Source organism: Rhinoraja longicauda, chromosome 25 (assembly GCF_053455715.1).
Source record: "Rhinoraja longicauda isolate Sanriku21f chromosome 25, sRhiLon1.1, whole genome shotgun sequence".
Taxonomy (NCBI): Eukaryota; Metazoa; Chordata; class Chondrichthyes; order Rajiformes; family Arhynchobatidae; genus Rhinoraja; species Rhinoraja longicauda.
Genome location: NC_135977.1, coordinates 25,498,953 through 25,519,313, shown reverse-complemented (window position 1 = coordinate 25,519,313; position 20,361 = coordinate 25,498,953). Strand labels below are relative to the sequence as shown.

The following is a 20,361-nucleotide window of genomic DNA, read 5'->3' as shown; positions in this document are numbered from 1 at the left end:
TAGTGGAAACATCGTACTTAAATATTTTAATTCATTTTTTTTAAAGCTTGATAACAGGACTAGATCTTTCAAACCCATGAGCTTATCAACCATTTTGTTTAGGTCATAGCTTAACTCCATTTATCCACCTTCGTTCCATGATCCAGACGATCTTTGACGAACAAAAATAAGTCAGACATGTTTGTGTGATACTATCATCTGATCTAGTCTAATAGCATTTGAGAAAATTCCAGATTTCCACGACCTTTTTTGAGGACAAAGTGCTTTTTCGGCGAAACAGCGTAACTGTAGCCTTAAAATTGGGTTCCTTTGCATTTGACATCCTTCACCTCAAGAAATGATTTCTTTCTCTCAATACTGTGTCAAATATTTACATTTTTGAAAATTGTCTTGTAGGTTCAGGGGAATATAAACCTAATTTATGGACTGTGTCCTCAATCTAACCTCTTAAACTTTGATGCACTTCTGGTGAAACTGCGTTTTATTTTTTAATACATGTCTATTAGCTTTCAGTGTGTCCTGAATCTAGTCTCCTAAATCTCAGCCGGTCCTCAATGCAAAGCTTCTTGCTTTTTAGAAAATATTGTTTACTTTGCTTTGTAATAGCTGAGGGGAAGTACAATGTGGCTGTGACTGGTGTAGAATTAAGCTGCCTCAAAGTCATAAGAGAATGAAGAATTCCACAAGTGCAATTGTTTTATTTCCCAAAACCCACCATTTGCTGTTTCTCTGAGCTATATTTTGTGCTGAATTGATAATATGCTAATTAAGTTGATAGTATTGGATTTGAGCCTCGATGCCAGTGATGAAAAACCATTATATAATTAACAATATCTTAGCCAACTGCCCACCGTGTCTGCTTGTTCACTTTAAGTAATTTCATCAGTTTTGAAAGCTCTATTTGCACTAGGATTCACAGTTTTTTGGAATGGTTGAAATGGGAACAGGTAAACTATGCACCATACTAATTGCGTGGATGAAGAAAACTAGTGTTGTATATCCAAGTTTAAAAGTTACAGACTACGATTATTCTTTCGATGATAAAGGTGCTTCCCAATTTTGCTACTGAATTGGTCTCTCTCCATTTTTAAGGTTTGGTTTCACTGTTGATTTTCCTTCAAAAAGCAGAAGTAATTTCTTCATAGCTGCCGCATCAAATCTTAAAGTATTTCAAATAAATATCACTGTTTTTTATATGACAAGTTCACTCATTTGTACCCATGGTCTATCATTCTAAGCTTAATATCCTTCTGATGAGTAATCTGCAATGCATTCTTTTCAATCTATGCCCCTCCTAAGTTGTGATGCCCAAACTATATTCAGTGCCCTGATGGAGTCTGAGTATGCCTCTGTACAACAAAAAGATGGATTCTTCTCCTTTGTATTTCAGTTTGTTTGAGATGATGACTATGTTTTATTGGCCTCTTTGATTGCTGTTTGTTCCTTTCCGCCAGCTTTTAATGATTCCTGTACGTGAACTCCTCAGTAATGCCTAATTTCTCATCCTCCAGGTAATATTCTATTTTTCTTGCGTCCAAAGGGCTGTCTGCAACTTTACATGTTTGTTAGTTTTACCTGCTCCCATCTCCACTATTCACATTCACCAATAACAAAATGCTGTTTGTCAACTTAGATCTACAACTCTACTTCTTCATCCATGTGAAACTTGAGCCTCCAGGATACATCCCTGGAGAATATCACTTGTTGCTATCCACTTCATTTAATATTTCATTTTTTGTACTCTTGACTTGACAACTATTAAGTTGTGAGATTTTCCTTCAGACAAGAGAGCATGAAGATGACAAATAGATTACAGCTGTTTGTCTGCAAGGTGTTTTAAACAAAAATGCTAAACATGGCATGGGTGTTATTTCTATTTTGAAGTTCACTAACCAACTGAATACAGTTTTAAGGAGTGTGAACTGCACCAGAATAGTTAATCTTGCCTTATTCTGTCAAGTGAAATAGTGGGTATATTGATATATTTAGTAGTGCTCTCTTTCTGACACCTTTCTTTTCGCAAACAGGTTACCAAAGACAAGATCATTTGACAACCTGACAACTATTTGTGATAATCCTGGGCCTACGGCAAATAGACGCTCCAGTGATCCAAGCCTAAATGACAAATGGCAGGAGCATCGCAAGTCATTGGAACTTAATAGTGTTGGATTAGGGGGATTGATGGATGGGAATGGACTAGATGATTCCTTCAGCAATGAAGCACTGGAATTGGGAAAACTGGGAAAGAACCCGTTAGGAGCTGAACTTTCTGTGGCTGCTGGCGTTGGGGAAAGTCAAATAGAGAACATTTTACAAGAAGCTTCTAAAGAGGATGGTGGGTTGAGGGAACAATCAAAGGAAGTAACAGTAATAGAAGTAAAACAAGAAGTACATGTGATAAGTAGTGAAAGTGAGCTTGATGCTGGCCTGAGTAACCAGTTGGTAACTTTTGTCACGGACTCTTCAGAAACTTTAGCAATTAATGAAATGAAAGATGCTGAACCTGAATCTGGGCTTGTTGCAAGCTCAGATGAAGAGACTCAGGAGAGCTTTGTGGAGTCCATTAATCATATTCAAATGCTACCTAGTGTCAGAGATGTTCCAGCTGATGGCCTACCAAGCTATACAAATCCATTTGTTGCAGTAGAGGATTTTGTTGACTCAAACGTTGAACCAGAAAGTCACTTTACTACACCACAACCTTGCTTACCACAATTATTTGCTACAGACAAACTGGAGGAGAAAATATCTACGTTGGAAAGTTCTACAGAAACGTTAACAGAAGATGGAGCAAAGCAGGATGTGCCACAAACCTACTCTAATAAACTTTATTTGAATACTAGGGCCAATGGTACCTTGCTACCTGTTACAGACTCTGATAATTATTCTCAGTTTTTGCCTGAAAACCAGGAAACGGTAGTGAAATTGAGATCATCCGATACAAATAGGACTTTGGTTAAAAGCGTTCAGAGTACACAGCCTCCTCCCTGTGCCTTGTCATTCAATGAATGTAAGGATGGATTTACTCCAAATGGAGAAGTGAGTAATGAAAATACAGTAATCGAGAAAGCAGTGGACTTTGGGAGTGGTGGTCAAAGAAATATCACAGCTAATGGACTCTGTATAAATGGAGATGAAGGAAGGGGGAAAATGGTGTTAAGTAGACAGGTTTCTGCAGCGAGTTGCAGTTCTTTGCAGTATCCATCTGGCCATTTTAGGAACCCCCAGTTCAAGTGGCCTCAATACTATTCTGGAAAACAGCAGCCAACATCAAGCCCAGATCAACCTGCACGAAGTCACTTAGATGACGATGGACTGGCCACGTACAGTGACGTTATACAACAGCGACTCCGTCAGATTGAGTCAGGGCATCAACAAGAAGTAGAAACTTTGAAAAAACAGGTACAAGAACTGTGGAGCAGGCTGGAATGTCAGCATTTTAGCAATTCATCTCTGCGATTTAATGGAGATTTTAGTGATGAAGTGGTAAGTATAGGAAATTTCAGTTTTCATATATTCTGATTGTTAATTATGCATACAACAATTTTGGTGTTTGTTCTTTTATGACCAAGTTGACAGATACTTGATTTTCACTGTAATTATAATAGTGAAGACTCTCATTTGTACATTGTGGCTACAGTACTGGTCAAATGTGTGACATCTAGCTCTTAATTTTTGGGACTCTTCACATTTTCAGTTATTCGTCAATGATTAGTAATTACAACGAAGGATGGGATAAGTTATAGAATCATACATAGTTTACAATACAGAAGGAAGCTATTTAACTCATCATGTCAATCTTACACAATAAATAATTACCCAACGCGATTCCATCTTCCAGCCCCAGGTCTATGGAGACACAGGTACATCACATTTTTAAAGTACAGATATCTCTGTGTCTGCAACTTACGATATGGAATTCCAAAATCCCCACTGCTTTTTGGGTGCAAAAATAGTTCCCCCTCTCCCCTCCACTGTTTTAGCCAATTCGTTTAATTCAATGTCATTTGATTTTTTACCTAATTGCTAAAAGATATGCACCTCAATGTAGTCTTCCCTCATTCTCTTTTGTAAAGGAAATGCCCTTAGTTTACCCAAGTGTATTTTGCAGTTAGAATTATCCAGCCTTGTCAATGTCTCCTGTGCATGCTGCCCTCTAATCAGTGCAATCAAATCTTTCCAGTAATGCAGTGACAAGAACTATACACAGTGGTCAAGTTGTGGTTTAATTAGCATTGTGTAGAGTTCCAGGTTAATATATGCTTTTCTAAACAGATGTTTGTACTGTCCCTTGGATTTGATTTAATGGCACTGGGTATTTCTATATTCATTTGGTTCACTTGTACTAGTTTGATTGTCTTCATAACGAACCCCACACAGATATTTCTGGTTCTGCTAAGAATTTACTGTTGGCCCTGACCATTTTCATCCTTGTTTCATCTTGGTAACATTATCCAGTGGCATGGAGCTGGGTTCTAGATAGGAGCAGCTGTCATTCAGTTCTACTTTTCTGCCAATATTTGTGATCTTTTCACCTCACTACACTTTCATCTCCTGCTCATTTCTTCATGAAGCATCCAGGTACATTTATCCACATTCACCATGCTACATCAATGCAAATTGTTGTGAAAGAATTGTGACATGTGACAGATTAATTATTCAAACAGAGCAGCAGGATCAAGGTATTTAAGTACTATGACAAAAAGTACACTGTGAACAGAGTATATTTAATTAAAACAATTGCAATAACAGCCTTATATCATGACCATTATAATTTTAAATCAAACTTAGAAACTGCTTTTCTCAAGAGGTATTCATACAAAATTGCTGAGAAAGGCCTTAAGCAAGATAGTGGAAGACAAAGCCAACTTAATTCAAACAAGTAAATTGGCTCTTTTATTTGTGAGATCTTTCTAACGCGCCAAACTTGATTGATTAATCTTGCATAAGAAGATAAGAAGATCCCCTATTCTTGTAATGTGTGTGATCTGAAGTTTAATGCAACAATTGAATTGACCAAAGATTATTGTTCTGAGACGGACGTTTCAAATGGCAAGAAGCTGGATTTAAATTGGTCACCACATCTGGAGAACAGTTCAATACAGACTACGGTATATTGAAACTCTGCTGTATGTTGAATATTTCCCCAGCTGAAATTATTTCAGGTCATTGGAATTTTACCATTAAACAGCCTGACGTTCCAAGGTGTTTTCTTACTTGCTGCGTGTGATTTTAGTTTTGTAAAATCGGCTGTAGTGTATCCTTTGGAATAAATGGAAAATGAAAATGTACAAAGAAAAATCTATTTTTTTTTAAAGTATATAATAATTTAAATACTTGAATGAGGAGCTGAAAGTAATTTGTGGTTATATTTTCATTGGATTATGTAAATAATGGTGTACTATGTATTATAATTATTTTGTTGATTGTGGGTAATTACAAATATTGACGTTTTAATTGATGTCCACCTGAAATGTTTACAATGTCAGCAATCTCTGGTCAGAATTTTGCAGCATATTTTGGAACAAGCTACCCTAAACATCTTAATTGCTTTTGTGCACTGTCATTAAGAAGTTATACAGCATAAAATGAATGACCTGTGCTGTAAAACTATCATTTGCAAGAAAAAGATTCGTAATGGATAATTATTATAATTATTCATTCAATTTAGCATTTTTGTATTGTAAAATAGTGATAGATATTTTAAATAGTCCATATTTCATCATAAAACAAAGAAAACGTGGATTGGAGGAACACAGATGAGTGAGGTTTAATTTTAAAAGAATAATTTTGTTAACTTAACGTTGCATCAGTTGCTTAAATTCTAATGATAAAGTAATAAAATGAAAGTCCTCAACCACACTGGTGTTACCTCTATTCAGTAGTCAACTATTCCTTCACAAATTGTATGTATCAACCCAAGCATGCTGCATAATTGCTGATTAATAATTAAAATCAGTTTTGTATATGTGCTTTGTCAAAATCTGTTTTGAACTTTATCAATAGTTATCCTTTAATTTCTAACAGCTCTTATGATTGTTTAAACATTTGGTGTATTTTTCCACATTTTAAAGTCTAAAGAATGTTCTGATACCTATTAAAGATCTTTACACTGACTTCAATGCTTGCAGGCATGGGAGCATTAGCAAGCATTCTCCTTGAAATACAATGTTTACCCATGGTGAAAGTCACCTTTGATATACACACATATTTTAAGGCAGCATGTGTCAATTTTGAAAACATTGGAGCCAATAGCTATTTCATTCCCTCAGCATCCAGTTGTTGGTGTTCCAAAGGCAGCAAATCATCCATTTTATTGTCAGGTATTGTGCAGGAGATGCTCCTTCACCTGCAGGAGTCTGCTGCACTATCTGCCTTGGACTCACCACAACAAACCAAATGATGAACATTGGTCAACCAGGGCTCTTTCCTAATGACATGGCTGCTGACAACAGAAACTAAACTGGTATGATACATGAACTGTGATGTTAACAGACTTCTGCCATATTAAAAAAAAGTGTTTCCATTGTTTGGTCTTCAATGTAAGTGCCTTGTGATGCTCATTAAACTGGCATCAAGATTTATGATAGCCTGCTGCATAGAGCATGGTCTTGTCATGAGGCCACAGTCTGCCACAAGCTACAGGAAACGCTGAGAAGCAGTAACTTGGAAAATCCTTCTCTGGCTAGACTGGCACAACTCTCTCACTAGAGTACCATTAAATCCAACCCTAATTCACCGATCACCAAATTCCCAAACCTGATCTTTGCTCTGTTACGAACTTGAATATCAACCTCTTGCCACAGTATACTTTTTTAAAAAGCATTTCCAACCCGTGTTTTATAAATGATATCCTGTCACAAGGTATAGAATTATCATTCTTGTGCATCATTTGGTGTCTATCTTTTATAAGCCTTTGCCTTTATCCGTGCTCTTACTCAGTACTACGTTTGGAGCTGCAGCTCAGGAGAACAGTACAACACAAGAACACACCCTTTGGCTCATAATGTCCGCGGAGAACATGATGCCAAGACCATTGCTTATCTACCTGCAAATAATCGAGATCCCTCCATTCCCTGCATACTCGTATGCCTATCCAAAATTCTCTTATATGCCATTATGGTATCTGCCTCAACTACCAACCCCGACCGTCCATTCCAGGCACTCACCACCCTCTGTGTGGGGAAAAAAATAATTGCTCCACACATCTCCTTTAAATGTTGCCCCTCTCACCTTAAAGCTATGCCCTCTAATATTTGATCTTTTCATCAATATATGGCAAAAGACCACTTTCAGGGGATAGAAATGAAGGTTTGGTTTAGTGGATTATCTCATGCATTTCTGGGCCTTGGGCCACCATCTTGGGATGTAACGTACCAATCCGGCATGGTGGAGTAATTGGTAACAGTAAAGTCACTGGCAGAGTGGTAGTGATAGGAGGACAATTGCTTCATGAGTGTGAACAGCAGTTTGTGCCTCATAATACCACTTGTTCCATGATAGATTGTCAGGATGGATAAGGTGCTTTTGCAGGATGGATAACTACTAAATCTATGAAACCTCATTGAATGTTGATGTAGACATCCATAATGACAACAGCCTGAGCCAGATAAAGGTAATTGAAAGCCCTGTACAAGATGATAGGGCTGGATCCCACAGTGTCTGATAGGGCAGTTTCTGCCAATGCAGAAAGCATTTCATCAAGTTTATCCGTCAGTCATCTTTAATTTTTTTTTAACGATTTCAATATTGGAAATCTGAAATGAAACTTCATATTGTCTCTAATGATATTTAAAACCTGAATCTCTATTACAATTCTTTGTGGCTCTAATTAAATCAAATATTGAAATATACGGTGTGTACGATTGACAGTTCGACCAAACATTTGCAGGTTTAGATTTCAACCAAGCGGTTAGGAATGTTTCTTTTGCACGTGTATTGACTAAGAATCGCAAGCACCTGATAGTTGCCTCAGTTGTCTGTGCTTTGATCACTGTGTCAAAATATGTATATACGTAGGCATCTGATGAGGGTAGTTTAGTTTAAGAGATACAGCAAGGAAACAGGCCCTTCGGCCCACCGACTCCACGCCAACCAACAATCACCCATACATTAATTCTATCCCACACACTAGGGACAATTTACTGAAGCCAATTAACCTACAAACCAGCAAGTCTTTGGAATGTGGGAGGAAGCCGGATCACCGCTTAGAAAACCCATGCAGTCACAGGGTGAACGCATAAACTCTGTACAGACTGCACCCATAGTTAGGATTGTACCCTGGTCTCTGATGCTGCTACTGTGCCGTAGAGCCACTGTGTAGGGGATACCTTGCATGCAACAGCATTTGCAGCCATAGCCTACCAGCGCTCCCTCACACTCCAACAAAGGTGGAATCAACATGAATAAGGCAGATGGAATTTTAACATACAAAACACCATTTTCTGAAATGTGTAATATGGAAGAAATGATGGAAAGAAAATTATCTTGAGTAATTTGTGAAAGTCTGAAGAAGGGTCCCGAATGCAAACGTCACCTATCCATATTCTCCTGAGATGTTGCCTGACCCGATGAGTTATTCCAGCACTTTGGGTCTCTTTTTGTCACTCAGCATCTGAAAATCATATCAACTGTCTCTAAACAGCTGTTTCAGATTTTAGCAAATCAGAATCCATCTGTTATTTTCTTCCAACAAAGTGAAATATATTTTTATTGAACCTCCAGAAAAGATTTGGGAGGCACAGATTTATTAACTAACAGAATGTATGATTTCACACAGAAAGAGCTGAACAATCTGCCAAAATGTCTGCTTCTGTGCTCATTTTGACATTCTCTGAATTTATTAATTTGTGTTAAACTAAGAACATAACGTAATTGTTGTTTTTTTGCAAGATTCTACTGATTACTATTCCATAAACCTGTTGCTATTTGTGAAAAACTCCTTGAGTTCAAAGCTCTGAGTTACATTGTTTTGCTGCTCTAAAATAAAGTTATGTTCTTTATAGTCACAAGCACATAGGAAGCTAACAGATAGGAATATAACACTGGGCCTGTTTGAATCATTGAACAATAATATTTTAATGTTGATGTAATTTTAAGATGTTGGGTAAGCGTTTATATGTTTAAATATGGATTATATTATATCTTTCTTTATCTATAATTAGACCTCTATCCCAGACTCTGAGAGTAATATGGATCAAAATTGCTTATCTCGCTGTAGCACGGAAATATTCTCCGAAACTAGTTGGGAACAAGTGGAGAAACAGGACACAGAGGTGAGAAATACAGCTTCAACAAACGCTAGAAACTATCCAGAATTTTAACGAATCATTCATATCGAAATGTACTATTGTATCAAAAGTTACTTGAGGAAAAAGTAATATGAACACCGTGTCTTTTCGTGTGATGCAGAGCGAACCCAAATCGTGGCCATGCTGGCGGTTAGATGTAGGTGGCGGCCAATGTATATAAGGGAAATTTTGGATATGAACTTTTCCAGATTGAGGAGCTGTAGGTAGTATTAGTGCTGTAGTCTATTAAAAAATGCATTAAGAGTTTGAGAACTGTTACAGAAGTTGAAGAAGAAAGAATAGACTACAAGAGAATGAGAGTGGTCAAGAAATCGATGAAAAGAGTGAATTAAGGAAAAAGTGAAAAAGGCCAGGGACAGCTTTATTACCACAGAAGAATACTATCTGCCAGCTTAAGAATTTATTGTGCAATGAAGACAACACAGAAGTCAGAATTTTAGGACGATTGTGAAGTTAATTCAGTCCCAGAGTTTACTCAGATCATCAGCTGTACCAAATTGTTTTTGACCTATTTGAAAAATCTACACTGGAGTCACGATATAAAGGTGGGTAAGAATTTGGATATTTTCCTGAGATAAGGCTATTAGTCCCTTTCACACACTGGATGAATTTTTAAAGGGATTATATTTACATTCAGACTGACAGTCGTTCCTGGAAAAAAGATGATGTCATTGCATTTAAGCTTCAACTAATTGAATTGTACTGTGAACGACACAATGGTAGGTTTTAACTTGGTAGTTCGTACCTATATATCATAAGTAAATTATTACTGTCTTGATGGTTATAGAATAGAATGAAAATAAAGTACAATTCAAGATATGTTGGAATGCGCACATTTTTTAATGGAACATGAGCAAGGATTTTAGAAAATGGATTTTGGGAAAGTTAATGAAAAGGAAAGCTCAATATTAGTGGCAAAAATTTCCTTTCCTGAATCCAGTTGCTCTGGAACATCAATTTATTGAGAATAGGAAATTGGTTAAAGAGTTTATCCAATTTGTGGCTGGCCTCTGTGTGCCTCCCTTCACACTCCCATTGAAGGTGGCGTCTCCTGTTGCCTCACCCATCACTTCTGCTATGTGTCACCATCTATTCCTCACCATCTCACTCAGTAAAGAACCTTCTATAAAACAAATCATGGGGTTAAGGTGGAAATATTATGCAGTCACCAATCCCAATATCTCTACCTTAACCCCACGATTTGTTTTCCTCTGTCAGAAACACGTATAATAATGACATAGAATGGTAGCCCCTCCCCACCCCCACATTATTCAACTTTTCTGATCCAAAGCTTCTAATGTACCAATGCGCAGATCAATAATGTCCTATTTTCTCTAAATGGCTTTTTGTCAACACTGCTTATTGCCATATGTTTTAAATTGTTCAAATTTGATGTTTAAATTCAACTGTTTTAAATTATGTTGTGAATTGGAGTTGTGTTATTCTGCATGGTTTAGGTTGTGCCGCAGGTTCGTGCTTGGAAAGATCCCCAGTTATTATTGCATTATCCAGAAGTAAATTGCCAACGTTGATATCTAAAATAACGACATTGAGCTTTGTGCTTCGCCATTCAAAAAGATTTTGGTTGATCTTTTACCTCAGCACCATTTTTTTTGTACCAATTCCTTATTTCCCAATCCAAAAATCTGTTTTGAACTTATTCGCAATCTGAGCTGCCACAGGTTCCCAGGGCTGGGAAAGAATTTCTTCTCATCTCAAACCTGAAAACGAACCCCTTATTTTGAGACTGATTTCTGTTTCTAGACACCTCAGCCAGGGAATACATAATCCTGTATTTACCCTGTCAAGCATCAAAGATCTTGTGTGCTTTAATGTCACATCTCATTCATTTTAAAATCTAGGGAATATAGCCTAGTCATCCTAATCTCTCTTTATTGGACAGGCTGCCAGCCTCCTGTCCAGGTAATGAATCTGACAAACAGAAAAGTATAAACAGAAACAAATAAACAGTTAATAGGTCTGGTAGCGTCTGTGGAACGAGCAGCAAAGTTAATTTTTCGATTGATTACTTTTTATCATGACTTGTTGGTTTGCGTTGCCTGTAGTTTTCTATTATCATTGTAAGTTTTTGAGTTGTACTTTTCCTTTATAACCAGTTCAGTTGCTCTTCTTTCACTTTCACTTTTATGTTACTCTGGTATGTTTGGTTGTTCATTGAATATTTTTTGTTTTCTCAATCAATTGTCTTCAATTGAGTTATTATTGTAGAGTGATATTCTTCATTGATATTCACATTTTCAAGTTAGAAATTTGAATGTCAACACTGTCTAATAATGTCCACAGCATTTTCAAAGAACTTTAACTATATTTGTATGTGTTTGAAGAGCAATGTTAGCTTAGATTTTTCGCAAGATAATAATTTATACGTCATGATTAGGCGAAGCATTTTTGAGGAACTAGAAGCTCCAAAAGTATATACAACACTTGAAAATTTGGAATGTCGCTGTTATCTTGACCCGTGCTCTCTTGGATTAACAATGTCTCTTCCTAGGTAACTCGATGGTATCCTGATCATTTGGCTCCACAGTGCTATGGATGTGAAAGTCGATTTTGGCTAGCTAGCAGAAAACACCATTGCAGGTACTATGCTGAGAAAGAAATGACGGTGTAACTAAACGTTCTCTTTTGCCTAGTCTTATTTTCAGAACATTTTTTTTGTTGGTTATATAGTTATTTTGTAATGTCATGAAAACACAGATGTGACATATTGAAACAAAGTGCAAAAAAAAATCCATCACTTATTTTATGGATGTTCAAAAAGAATCCACGGCTTGGCAAATTCAAGTCAAGTTTATTTGTCACATACACATAAATGTGCACATAAATTCATGGCACCAGTTGAAAATATTATTAATCATAAATTTTGCACTGCATCATTTGCAACCAGCATTCAATTCTTCTGATTACTTTCATGCTTTTGTCAATATAATTATTTTTACAGCTGGGTCTAATTTTATAGAAGGCATCTGTAATCCTCGATGAATCTGTAATTTCAGCATATCCACTACTCTTTATCAACTGGTTTGATATTTATGCAGGTGAAATTAAACCTGCAATTGTATTGATTCTTTAGCCATTTTATTTTCATCACTGCAGGTTTCCACATTGTCAAAAATTTCACAGTTAACAGTTTTTCCCAAAAATGATAGTGACTAATTAGATGTGTAGGAAGGAACTGCAAATGCTGGTTTAAACGGAAGATAGACACAAAAAGCTGGAGTAACTCAGTGGGACAGGCAGCATCTCTGGAGAGAAGGAATGGGTCTGAAGAAGGGTCTCGACCCAAAACGTCACCCATTCCTTCTCTCCAGAGATGCTGCCTGTCCCGCTGAGTTACTCCAGCATTTTGTGTCTATTTTAGTGTCAAATTAGACATTGGAATCTGTACATCACGTAGATTAACAATATGATCACCATGTACGTTTACAGCCGTTACAAAACTGCTTGCTTGGAGAAACATTTCACGCTGTTATAAAGTTTCAATCGGATTTAATGAGAATATCGCATCATCATCACCCTTTTTAGTTTTACCCCAGCTTATGCTTTTATTCCTGCTTATGCACACATGTAGAAAAACAAACTGCTGGAAGAACTCAACGGGTCGAGCAACATCAGTGGAAGGATCGTTGCAGATTATGTAATTGTACTTTTACATCTTCATAAATGATTGTGATTAATTGTAACATTACAGTGAACAAATGCACACACAAACATGTACACATTCTTTCCCTGGTTGATCCATATTAACATATATTTTGCTTTCAGTTAAGACATTGATACATTATGTGATACCATAGTCTATGACCTAGTCTGCTGAAGAATTAAAACATTTCTTTGAAATGCCTCATCACTACCTAACCTCTGAACAGTAGGTCTTTTAGATACTCCCACAAGAGGAAACGTTCCCACCACATCTTCTAAACCCCAGTGGATACAAGTCTAGCCTGTCTAATCTATCCTCAGAAGACAAGGTTGCTGTAATTCAATGCTCTTTCATCACTGAAACAAGACACAGTGAGAAGCAGTGATGTGTGTGCCAACGGCAATGCAATTTGGTTAAACACATTGAGCCACTTGCTTGTTCTTGTCAAGATTTTACTTTAAATTACCCACTGTGGCCTGTTATTTTCATATTTTTCTGCTACTCAACAAATGAAAAATGTAAATTGAATAGTTCAATGACAGGTAATGTGAATACGCCGTCAATGGCCATGTTATACCACCAAATGGATGGCTAGTTCTTTCTCGGAGGGAGGATTTTGATTTTGCATAGCCCATTTCATAGGGTGGGTGAAGGTGCAACCTTTGCAACAACAGTCTTTATATTGGTAAAATGTCATGAGGTGGTCACATAATATGTTATTACATGCTTTGATATTGAGACATAAGAAAATCCAGAAACACCAGTCCTTAAAGTACTTTTGTAATGTAGTCAACGTGATACAGTCAGAAATGCAAGTAACCAGTTTAAGCAGTAACCACTATTGGTGCAGAGAATTTTCCCACACTATTTTGACTGTCTTTTGGTCATCTGTCCTGTCACAGGAGGGTAGAGAAATGGAGAGTGTATTTTAATGCTTAAAATGGGAGCTTCTTTGTGCTCTGCTCTAGGAACTCCATGAACATCATTTTCTGCTTGTTAAAGAAGAATGTAAGTACATGGGAAACATATCAGAGAGGATTTACTAGACTGATAACCTGGAATGGCTGCATTGGCTTCTCAAAAAATATTGGATAGGCTTCACCTGTGGAGTTTAGAAGATGTGGGAGCAGCTGAAACAGTATCACTGATCAAAAGTAAGGAAGTAAGATAGTGATGAGACATTTTCTGGAGCCTGAGTATTTTTAAATCTTTTTAAAAGTGCAGTGGAAACAGAGCCTTGCAATACTTGTGAGACTCAGAGAGAGAGAGATTTGAAAAGCAAGGTGAAGGTTACTAGTGTAGTGGGAATGCAGAGTTGAGATTAGTCAAATCAGCCACGATCTCACAGAATGATGGAGAAGATTCAAGAGGCCGTGTGACAATGTCCTGCTCCCAATTTGTATGGAAGTTTTAAATCCCATTTCTGCAACATTATCACTATTTCCCTCCACTGCCACCATGACTAGCCTCCAATTCTTCTGTTGCTTGTACAGAATTTCTATGATACCTTTCCTTTCTTCCATAAAAGTAATCTAAAAGTCTGCTGGTGCAATTTGCCAAAATTTGAAATCTCAATCACCACAATTCAGATAGTTACCTTAATTACCTTATCTACCTTAATTTGCCTTCTCATTCGTGTCCCCCACCCTTCTCCCACACCAAACACGTACAAATCCTTCCATGTCTTCACCATTCCCAACCTCTGACCTTCCCCATCATTCTGATCCGTGAAAACCTTCTGTGCCATTATCTTTGATATGTGATTTTAAAAAAAATATTTTGAGCTGCTCAACATCTGCGTCCAGGAACTTCACATAAACCCTTCCCACTTTTCTGATCATTGCCTTTAAACCCTTTCACAAATTTCAAACAAGACTCTCCCACTACTCCTCCCTACATTACTCCCATTACTCCCTCCCTACACCACACCAACCCCTCCCCAGGTACACTTGTTCCTTCCAACCCAAACCCAGGTACTTTCTTTCCCCTGCAAGTGCAGGAGATGCAACACCTGTCCCTTTACCTCCCCCCTCTACTCCATCCAAGGACCCAAACAGTCTATATAAGAAGATAACTGCAGATGCTGGTACAAATCAAAGGTATTTATTCACAAAATGCTGGAGTAACTCAACAGGTCAGGCAGCATCTCGGGAGAGAAGGAATGGGTGACGAAGGGTCTCGACCCAAAACGTCACCCATTCCTTCTCTCCCGAGATGCTGCCTGACCCAAACAGTATCCAGGTGAGGCAGAGGTTCACCTGCACCTCGTCCAACCTCATCTACTGCATTCTGCTGCTCCAGATGTCAACTTCTCTACATCGGCGAGTCCACGCGCAGGCTCGGCGATCGTTTCGTTCAACACCTCCACTCAGTCCGTCTTAACCTACCTGATCTTCCGGTGGCTCAGCACTTCAACTCCCCCTCCCACTCCCAATCTGACCTTTCTGCCCTGGGCCTCCTCCATTGTCAGAGTGAGGTTCAGCGCAAATTGGAGGACCAGCACCTCATATTTCATTTGGGTAGTTTACACCCCAGTGGTATGAACATTGACCTCTAACTTCAGATAGTCCTTACTTTCCCTCTCTATCCCCTCCCCCTTCCCAGTTCTCCCACTAGCCTTCCTGTCTCCGACTACATTCTATCTTTGTCCCACCCCCTCCCCTGACATCAGTCTGAAGAAGGGTCTGAACCCAAAACGTCACCCATTCCTTCTCTCCTGAGATGCTGCCTGACCCGCTGAGTTACTCCAGCATTTTGTGTCTCTCCTACTACTGGTCAGTTGACTTGTGACTATCCACTGCAGAGTGTAGCATAGTGCTTTCTTCATTAACAAAAATTGCAAGAAGCTTGCTTACATGACTCACTGACTACTGTTAAAGCTCCATACATATAAACCATCCTGAAATTTTTTTTTCTCAAATTTTGCTTACGTTTGTGGTTTTATCCCCAAATAAAGCTACTTTCATCTTATAATATTAACGTTGTTAACATATTGAATTATTTCAAATATACATCTTTCATTGTAAAGTTGCTACATATGTTTTCTATTTGTTTGTATCCCCCTGCTGTTGCCCTGCTGATTTGCACCTTTTCCTTAGCTAGTTTCCCTCTGAGCTCTCTTTTCCATCTTACAGGGACAGGGAGCCTGTTGATGACACATGGTGAGCATTTTCAACAGTCTTCTCTGTCTCTTGTTTGTCTTCATTCTGGTGATGTTTACTTAAAAACATTTACTTGTGCCTTATTATTAGCATCCCAATCAAATGGCGATTGTTGATTTACATGATTTAATTTGAAACTAGAATTCCCAACAGGAAAATACAAAATATTTTGTGAGCTAACCAAGCAACTTGTATGCCATCACCACAGCTGAACAAATAATAATTTGCTGAACAGAAAACCAATTGACACCTGAATTTGTGTAGGAAAATAACTGCAGATGCTGGTACAAATCGAAGGTATCACAAAATGCTGGAGTAACTCAGCAGGTCAGGCAGCATCTCTGGAGAGAAGGAATGGGTGACGTTTCGGGGTCTGAAGAAGGGTCTCAACCTGAAACGTCACCCATTCCTTCTCTCCAGAGATGCTGCCTGACTTGCTGATTTACTCCAGCATTTTGTGACACCTGAATTTGTTACTTATGCCGTTCACACATATTAACCACGCTAACTGAAACCTTGTCAATATTTTTCTGTTTTTAAGTTTGGAACATGTATAATATTTTAGCATTTCTTCATGTTGTGCTTTTAATCAGCTTGACGACCAAGGTCCTTCCTGCTAAGAGACTTCCTTGTGCTACAGTCATTAAAACTAGGTTTATCTATACAAAATCTGAATCAGGTTTTTATACTTTTCAACATATTCCCCCTATATTGAGAAGTCGTTAAAAAATGCTAAGTTGTCTTGTTTACCAGCATAAAAAAAGATATTTTTATCTTGCTTATTCTTTCATCTGTTTTTAAACATGCAAATTTTCTGCCTTCTGCGTATTTAAAAAAATGCTGATGGATGCTTGTAGACTGCATATTCGTCTTCTAAATAGTTCTTTTTTTTCTGGTTGAATTTGAGAATATTGCAGAGAAATTGTATTTTGCCATAAAACATTTACGTTGTGACAAGCATCATTTATCACCTGATCCACTAATTGCTCCACCTCCAAAACTTGGGCCCATTTTTCTTATGTGGCCTTGCACATAAAAAGGATGTGTAGGTCAATGATCCAATGTAAATTAGGTGCAAGATTTATACCCAAAACATCATTAAAAATGAATGGTTAAGAATTTTATCATATTTAACCCAACTGTTTCTTGAGTTTCCAAGAAGTAAACTAATTGGCTTAACTATTGAAAATTCCAGCTTTTAGAACATTACTCACACTACTCTGGATCTGGATATCAATTCCATTGTATAATTTCACCTAGGGGTCATCTGATATTGGGACTCGTTTATACATATAAAATTATACTAATTGACAATTTTTCAACATAAAAAATCACAACCTCTGATGAAATTTGCCCTCTTCATAAACATTAGTTACCTGTGAGTTTTTTGTTCAGATTATACATCCAAATAAGTGAGTACACATTCCTCTGACTTTTGAATTATTCACAGAAATGGGAAAAGCTGGAGATTCCAGTAGAAATAACACAACATCTGCATTGGATTCATTAATTACTAATTACTCATTAATTAAGTAATTCCTAATTACTTAAAACATGTTTTTTCTTCCTGCTGATATAACAGCTTTGCAACAAAAATGAACAAGAATGTTCAAACTCTTCATAGATGTAATACTCAAACATTGTTTCACTGAAATACCTTTCTTGGACCTTTGAAAGAGAGGAACACCATTGTGCTCAGGAAACAGTTTACTTTTGCGTTCAATTTTTTTTAATACCAGTTTTATTAACCATATGTTTTGTGCGTGGAAAGTCACTAATTATTGTTGAAAAGTTAAACATTTGGACAGAAATTCATCATTGATTTGTTGCACATAATGTAATGGTGGTTGTATGTTGACTTCAAATGAACTGAATATCAAAAATGGAGTATAATGTGCTGCCACTACAATATGTGCATTGTGCAAGCAAACAACGATGAATGTCTTTCCCTTTTATTCTTAGGAGCTGAACTTACCAATATTTATCTGCAAAATAACCCATTATTTTGTCATGTTAACTATAGATAAACGAAATCGCATTTTAATTAACAATCTGCCTGTTTGTTCCTTCAAAAGGAATTGTGGGAATGTATTTTGCTCGAGTTGTTGCAATCAGAAGATCCCAGTGCCGAGTCAGCAGCTTTTTGAGCCGAGCCGTGTCTGCAAATCCTGCTACAGCAGTCTGCAGCCCAATGGGTCCGTGTTAGAAATGGAACTGGACAAACCCATTGCAGCTTCTTCAAACTAAGGACATTGTCTTTTTTCCCGGAAACACGCATATTATGAGATGGTGTACAAGAAGCCAAGCTCTTAGTGTCACTGTGCACTTAAGATAGGACTAAATGCACATAATAGCTTGGAGGTTCTAACAGGATGTGGTGGATGCAGGCATACTTAGGGTAACTTAACGCAGTTTGGAAGTTTATTTACGGTGACTTGTGGTGACTGGAATAGAATGGGCAGTGCAGTATATTACTGTATTAACCAAAGGCCTTAGACCTGCAGAAGTGGTAAACACATTTTGTTGGAAGATTGCATTATCGCACTACTCCTTCTACATGTGTAATTGAATATGTAAAATCTTAATATAGATCAGTGTTAATTATGTTCCTTTTTATTTACTGAATAAATTGAGTTTTTGGCATGTACAGAAGTATTATAAATGCCCTTAGTTGCCAGTGAGCTGATGGGCACTGAAGGAATGAAATGTTTTAAGCTTTGTTTACACAATGTATTGTAAGCTCAAATGTTTTTGTTTTCTATTTGAAACAGGATTTCTTTTGAGCTTGGTGAATTAACCTTTTCTGCTGTGATTCTGAAACGCAAATGAAGGTTAGAGGAGGGCAAAAAATGAGACGTTCTGGTTAGGTGCCATTGTTTATGATACGGGTTTCTGGGATTGTGTTTTAAAAGCATATTTGACATTCACTTGTCATTTCATTTTCTTCATGTAAGCACTTTTTATTTTACTCTTTGTAAATAAAGAGGACAAAATGCTGTTGCTAGCTACATAGCACTCTTTCCTAAAAGATTTAAGTGCTCCTTGCCCCACCATGAACAGAGATGTTTTTTCCAAGTTTGTTTTAAAAGAGCATCAAGTGTTGTAGGCGTTTTTCAAAGATGTAAAGAAAATTAAAAGTTTAGCATTTGTATGAAGCTTATGCTAGCTTTTAACAATTTTGTAATTTTATTATTAATAGATGAGCAGTATTTAATATAAAATAAAATTGGGCCAGTTGGATATACAGGTAAAAACACCAAGTGCTTTTTTTCCCCCACTTGACATTGAAGTTTAACTTCATTGTATCATTGATAATGTGCTGCAAGGTAATCATTTAATGCAACTCTTTCCCCTCCTTATGCTTAAACTTTTCAGTCAAAACCACCAATCACTGCAGCACAATTCAGATTGCAAGATATATTTGTAACGGGCATCATTCCCCTGCCATTACGAGATGTGCATGATAAGTCCATTTTAGGGACATAATAGCGACTGATGTTTGTAACAAACAGGAAAGAACAGTTTCAACTCTCTAAATGCAAATTGCACCTGGGTGATTTACTGGTGCTGTGTTTTTGATTTATTCTGGAATTACTTTGTGTATTTAAATTTTAAAAATTACTAAAAAAATTCCATAAGCCTGCCCCACATCACATTAGAATTTTCTTAGTAATATAGCTAACGTTAGAAGCTGGTTTAGTAAAATGCTGATATAAGAAACTGCACTTTATCAGTTGGTTTATTAATATAGTTCCATCTTACAGCCTATAATTTTTTCATGTTGAACTTGAACTTCAAAATCCACCTCATCCTGGTGCTTGATTTCACATGTTGAATGTGTTGAGTACAGACAGTAACATCCTTTTGGGGTTTGGAACTAAAGTTAAAATGCTGCTAAACATATTTTGAACAGTCCGATTTCTTTTCCCCTCATCTCCTTTGTTTAAGTGACTGTTATCCTTTAGTGGTAATGGTAGACTCTTCTGATTGTACACTCAAGTGGAATTTGTAAAGTAGCACTTAAAGCCAGACTTTAATTGCTTTAAGAATTGATGCCACAAAGCTGAGTGTGGAAAATGTAGTGCTTACCTGTTTGTAAGCTTTCATGGCATATACTCTTCTGTAGCCTCAGAATGATTTATTTAAATCTAAATAAATTTGTCATTTTCATATATTGTGTTTAATCTCAAATTTATCGGGCTGTTTATTGCACATTTATCACTGT

The 20,361-nt window shown here is 37.2% G+C and overlaps 1 protein-coding gene across 5 annotated transcripts in view; it reads left to right on the top strand.

Annotated features, from left to right (window-relative positions):
* Positions 1–20,308, top strand: part of mtmr3 (myotubularin related protein 3) — an 80,926-nt gene extending 60,618 nt beyond the window's left edge. Inside the window, exons 19-24 of one of the 5 annotated variants that reach the window (XM_078421708.1) lie at positions 2,028–3,486; positions 9,165–9,275; positions 11,824–11,912; positions 12,904–12,969; positions 16,110–16,136; positions 18,212–20,308. In XM_078421708.1, coding sequence (XP_078277834.1) covers positions 2,028–3,486; positions 9,165–9,275; positions 11,824–11,912; positions 12,904–12,969; positions 16,110–16,136; positions 18,212–18,383 — 1,924 coding nt within the window. In that variant the 3' untranslated portion in view covers positions 18,384–20,308. Of the gene's footprint in view, positions 1–2,027; positions 3,487–9,164; positions 9,276–9,572; positions 9,927–11,823; positions 11,913–12,903; positions 12,970–16,109; positions 16,137–18,211 lie in introns of those variants that run through there. The other 4 variants (XM_078421711.1, XM_078421710.1, XM_078421712.1 and 1 more) reach the window with 4 other exon arrangements.
* The last annotated feature ends 53 nt before the right edge of the window (positions 20,309–20,361 follow it).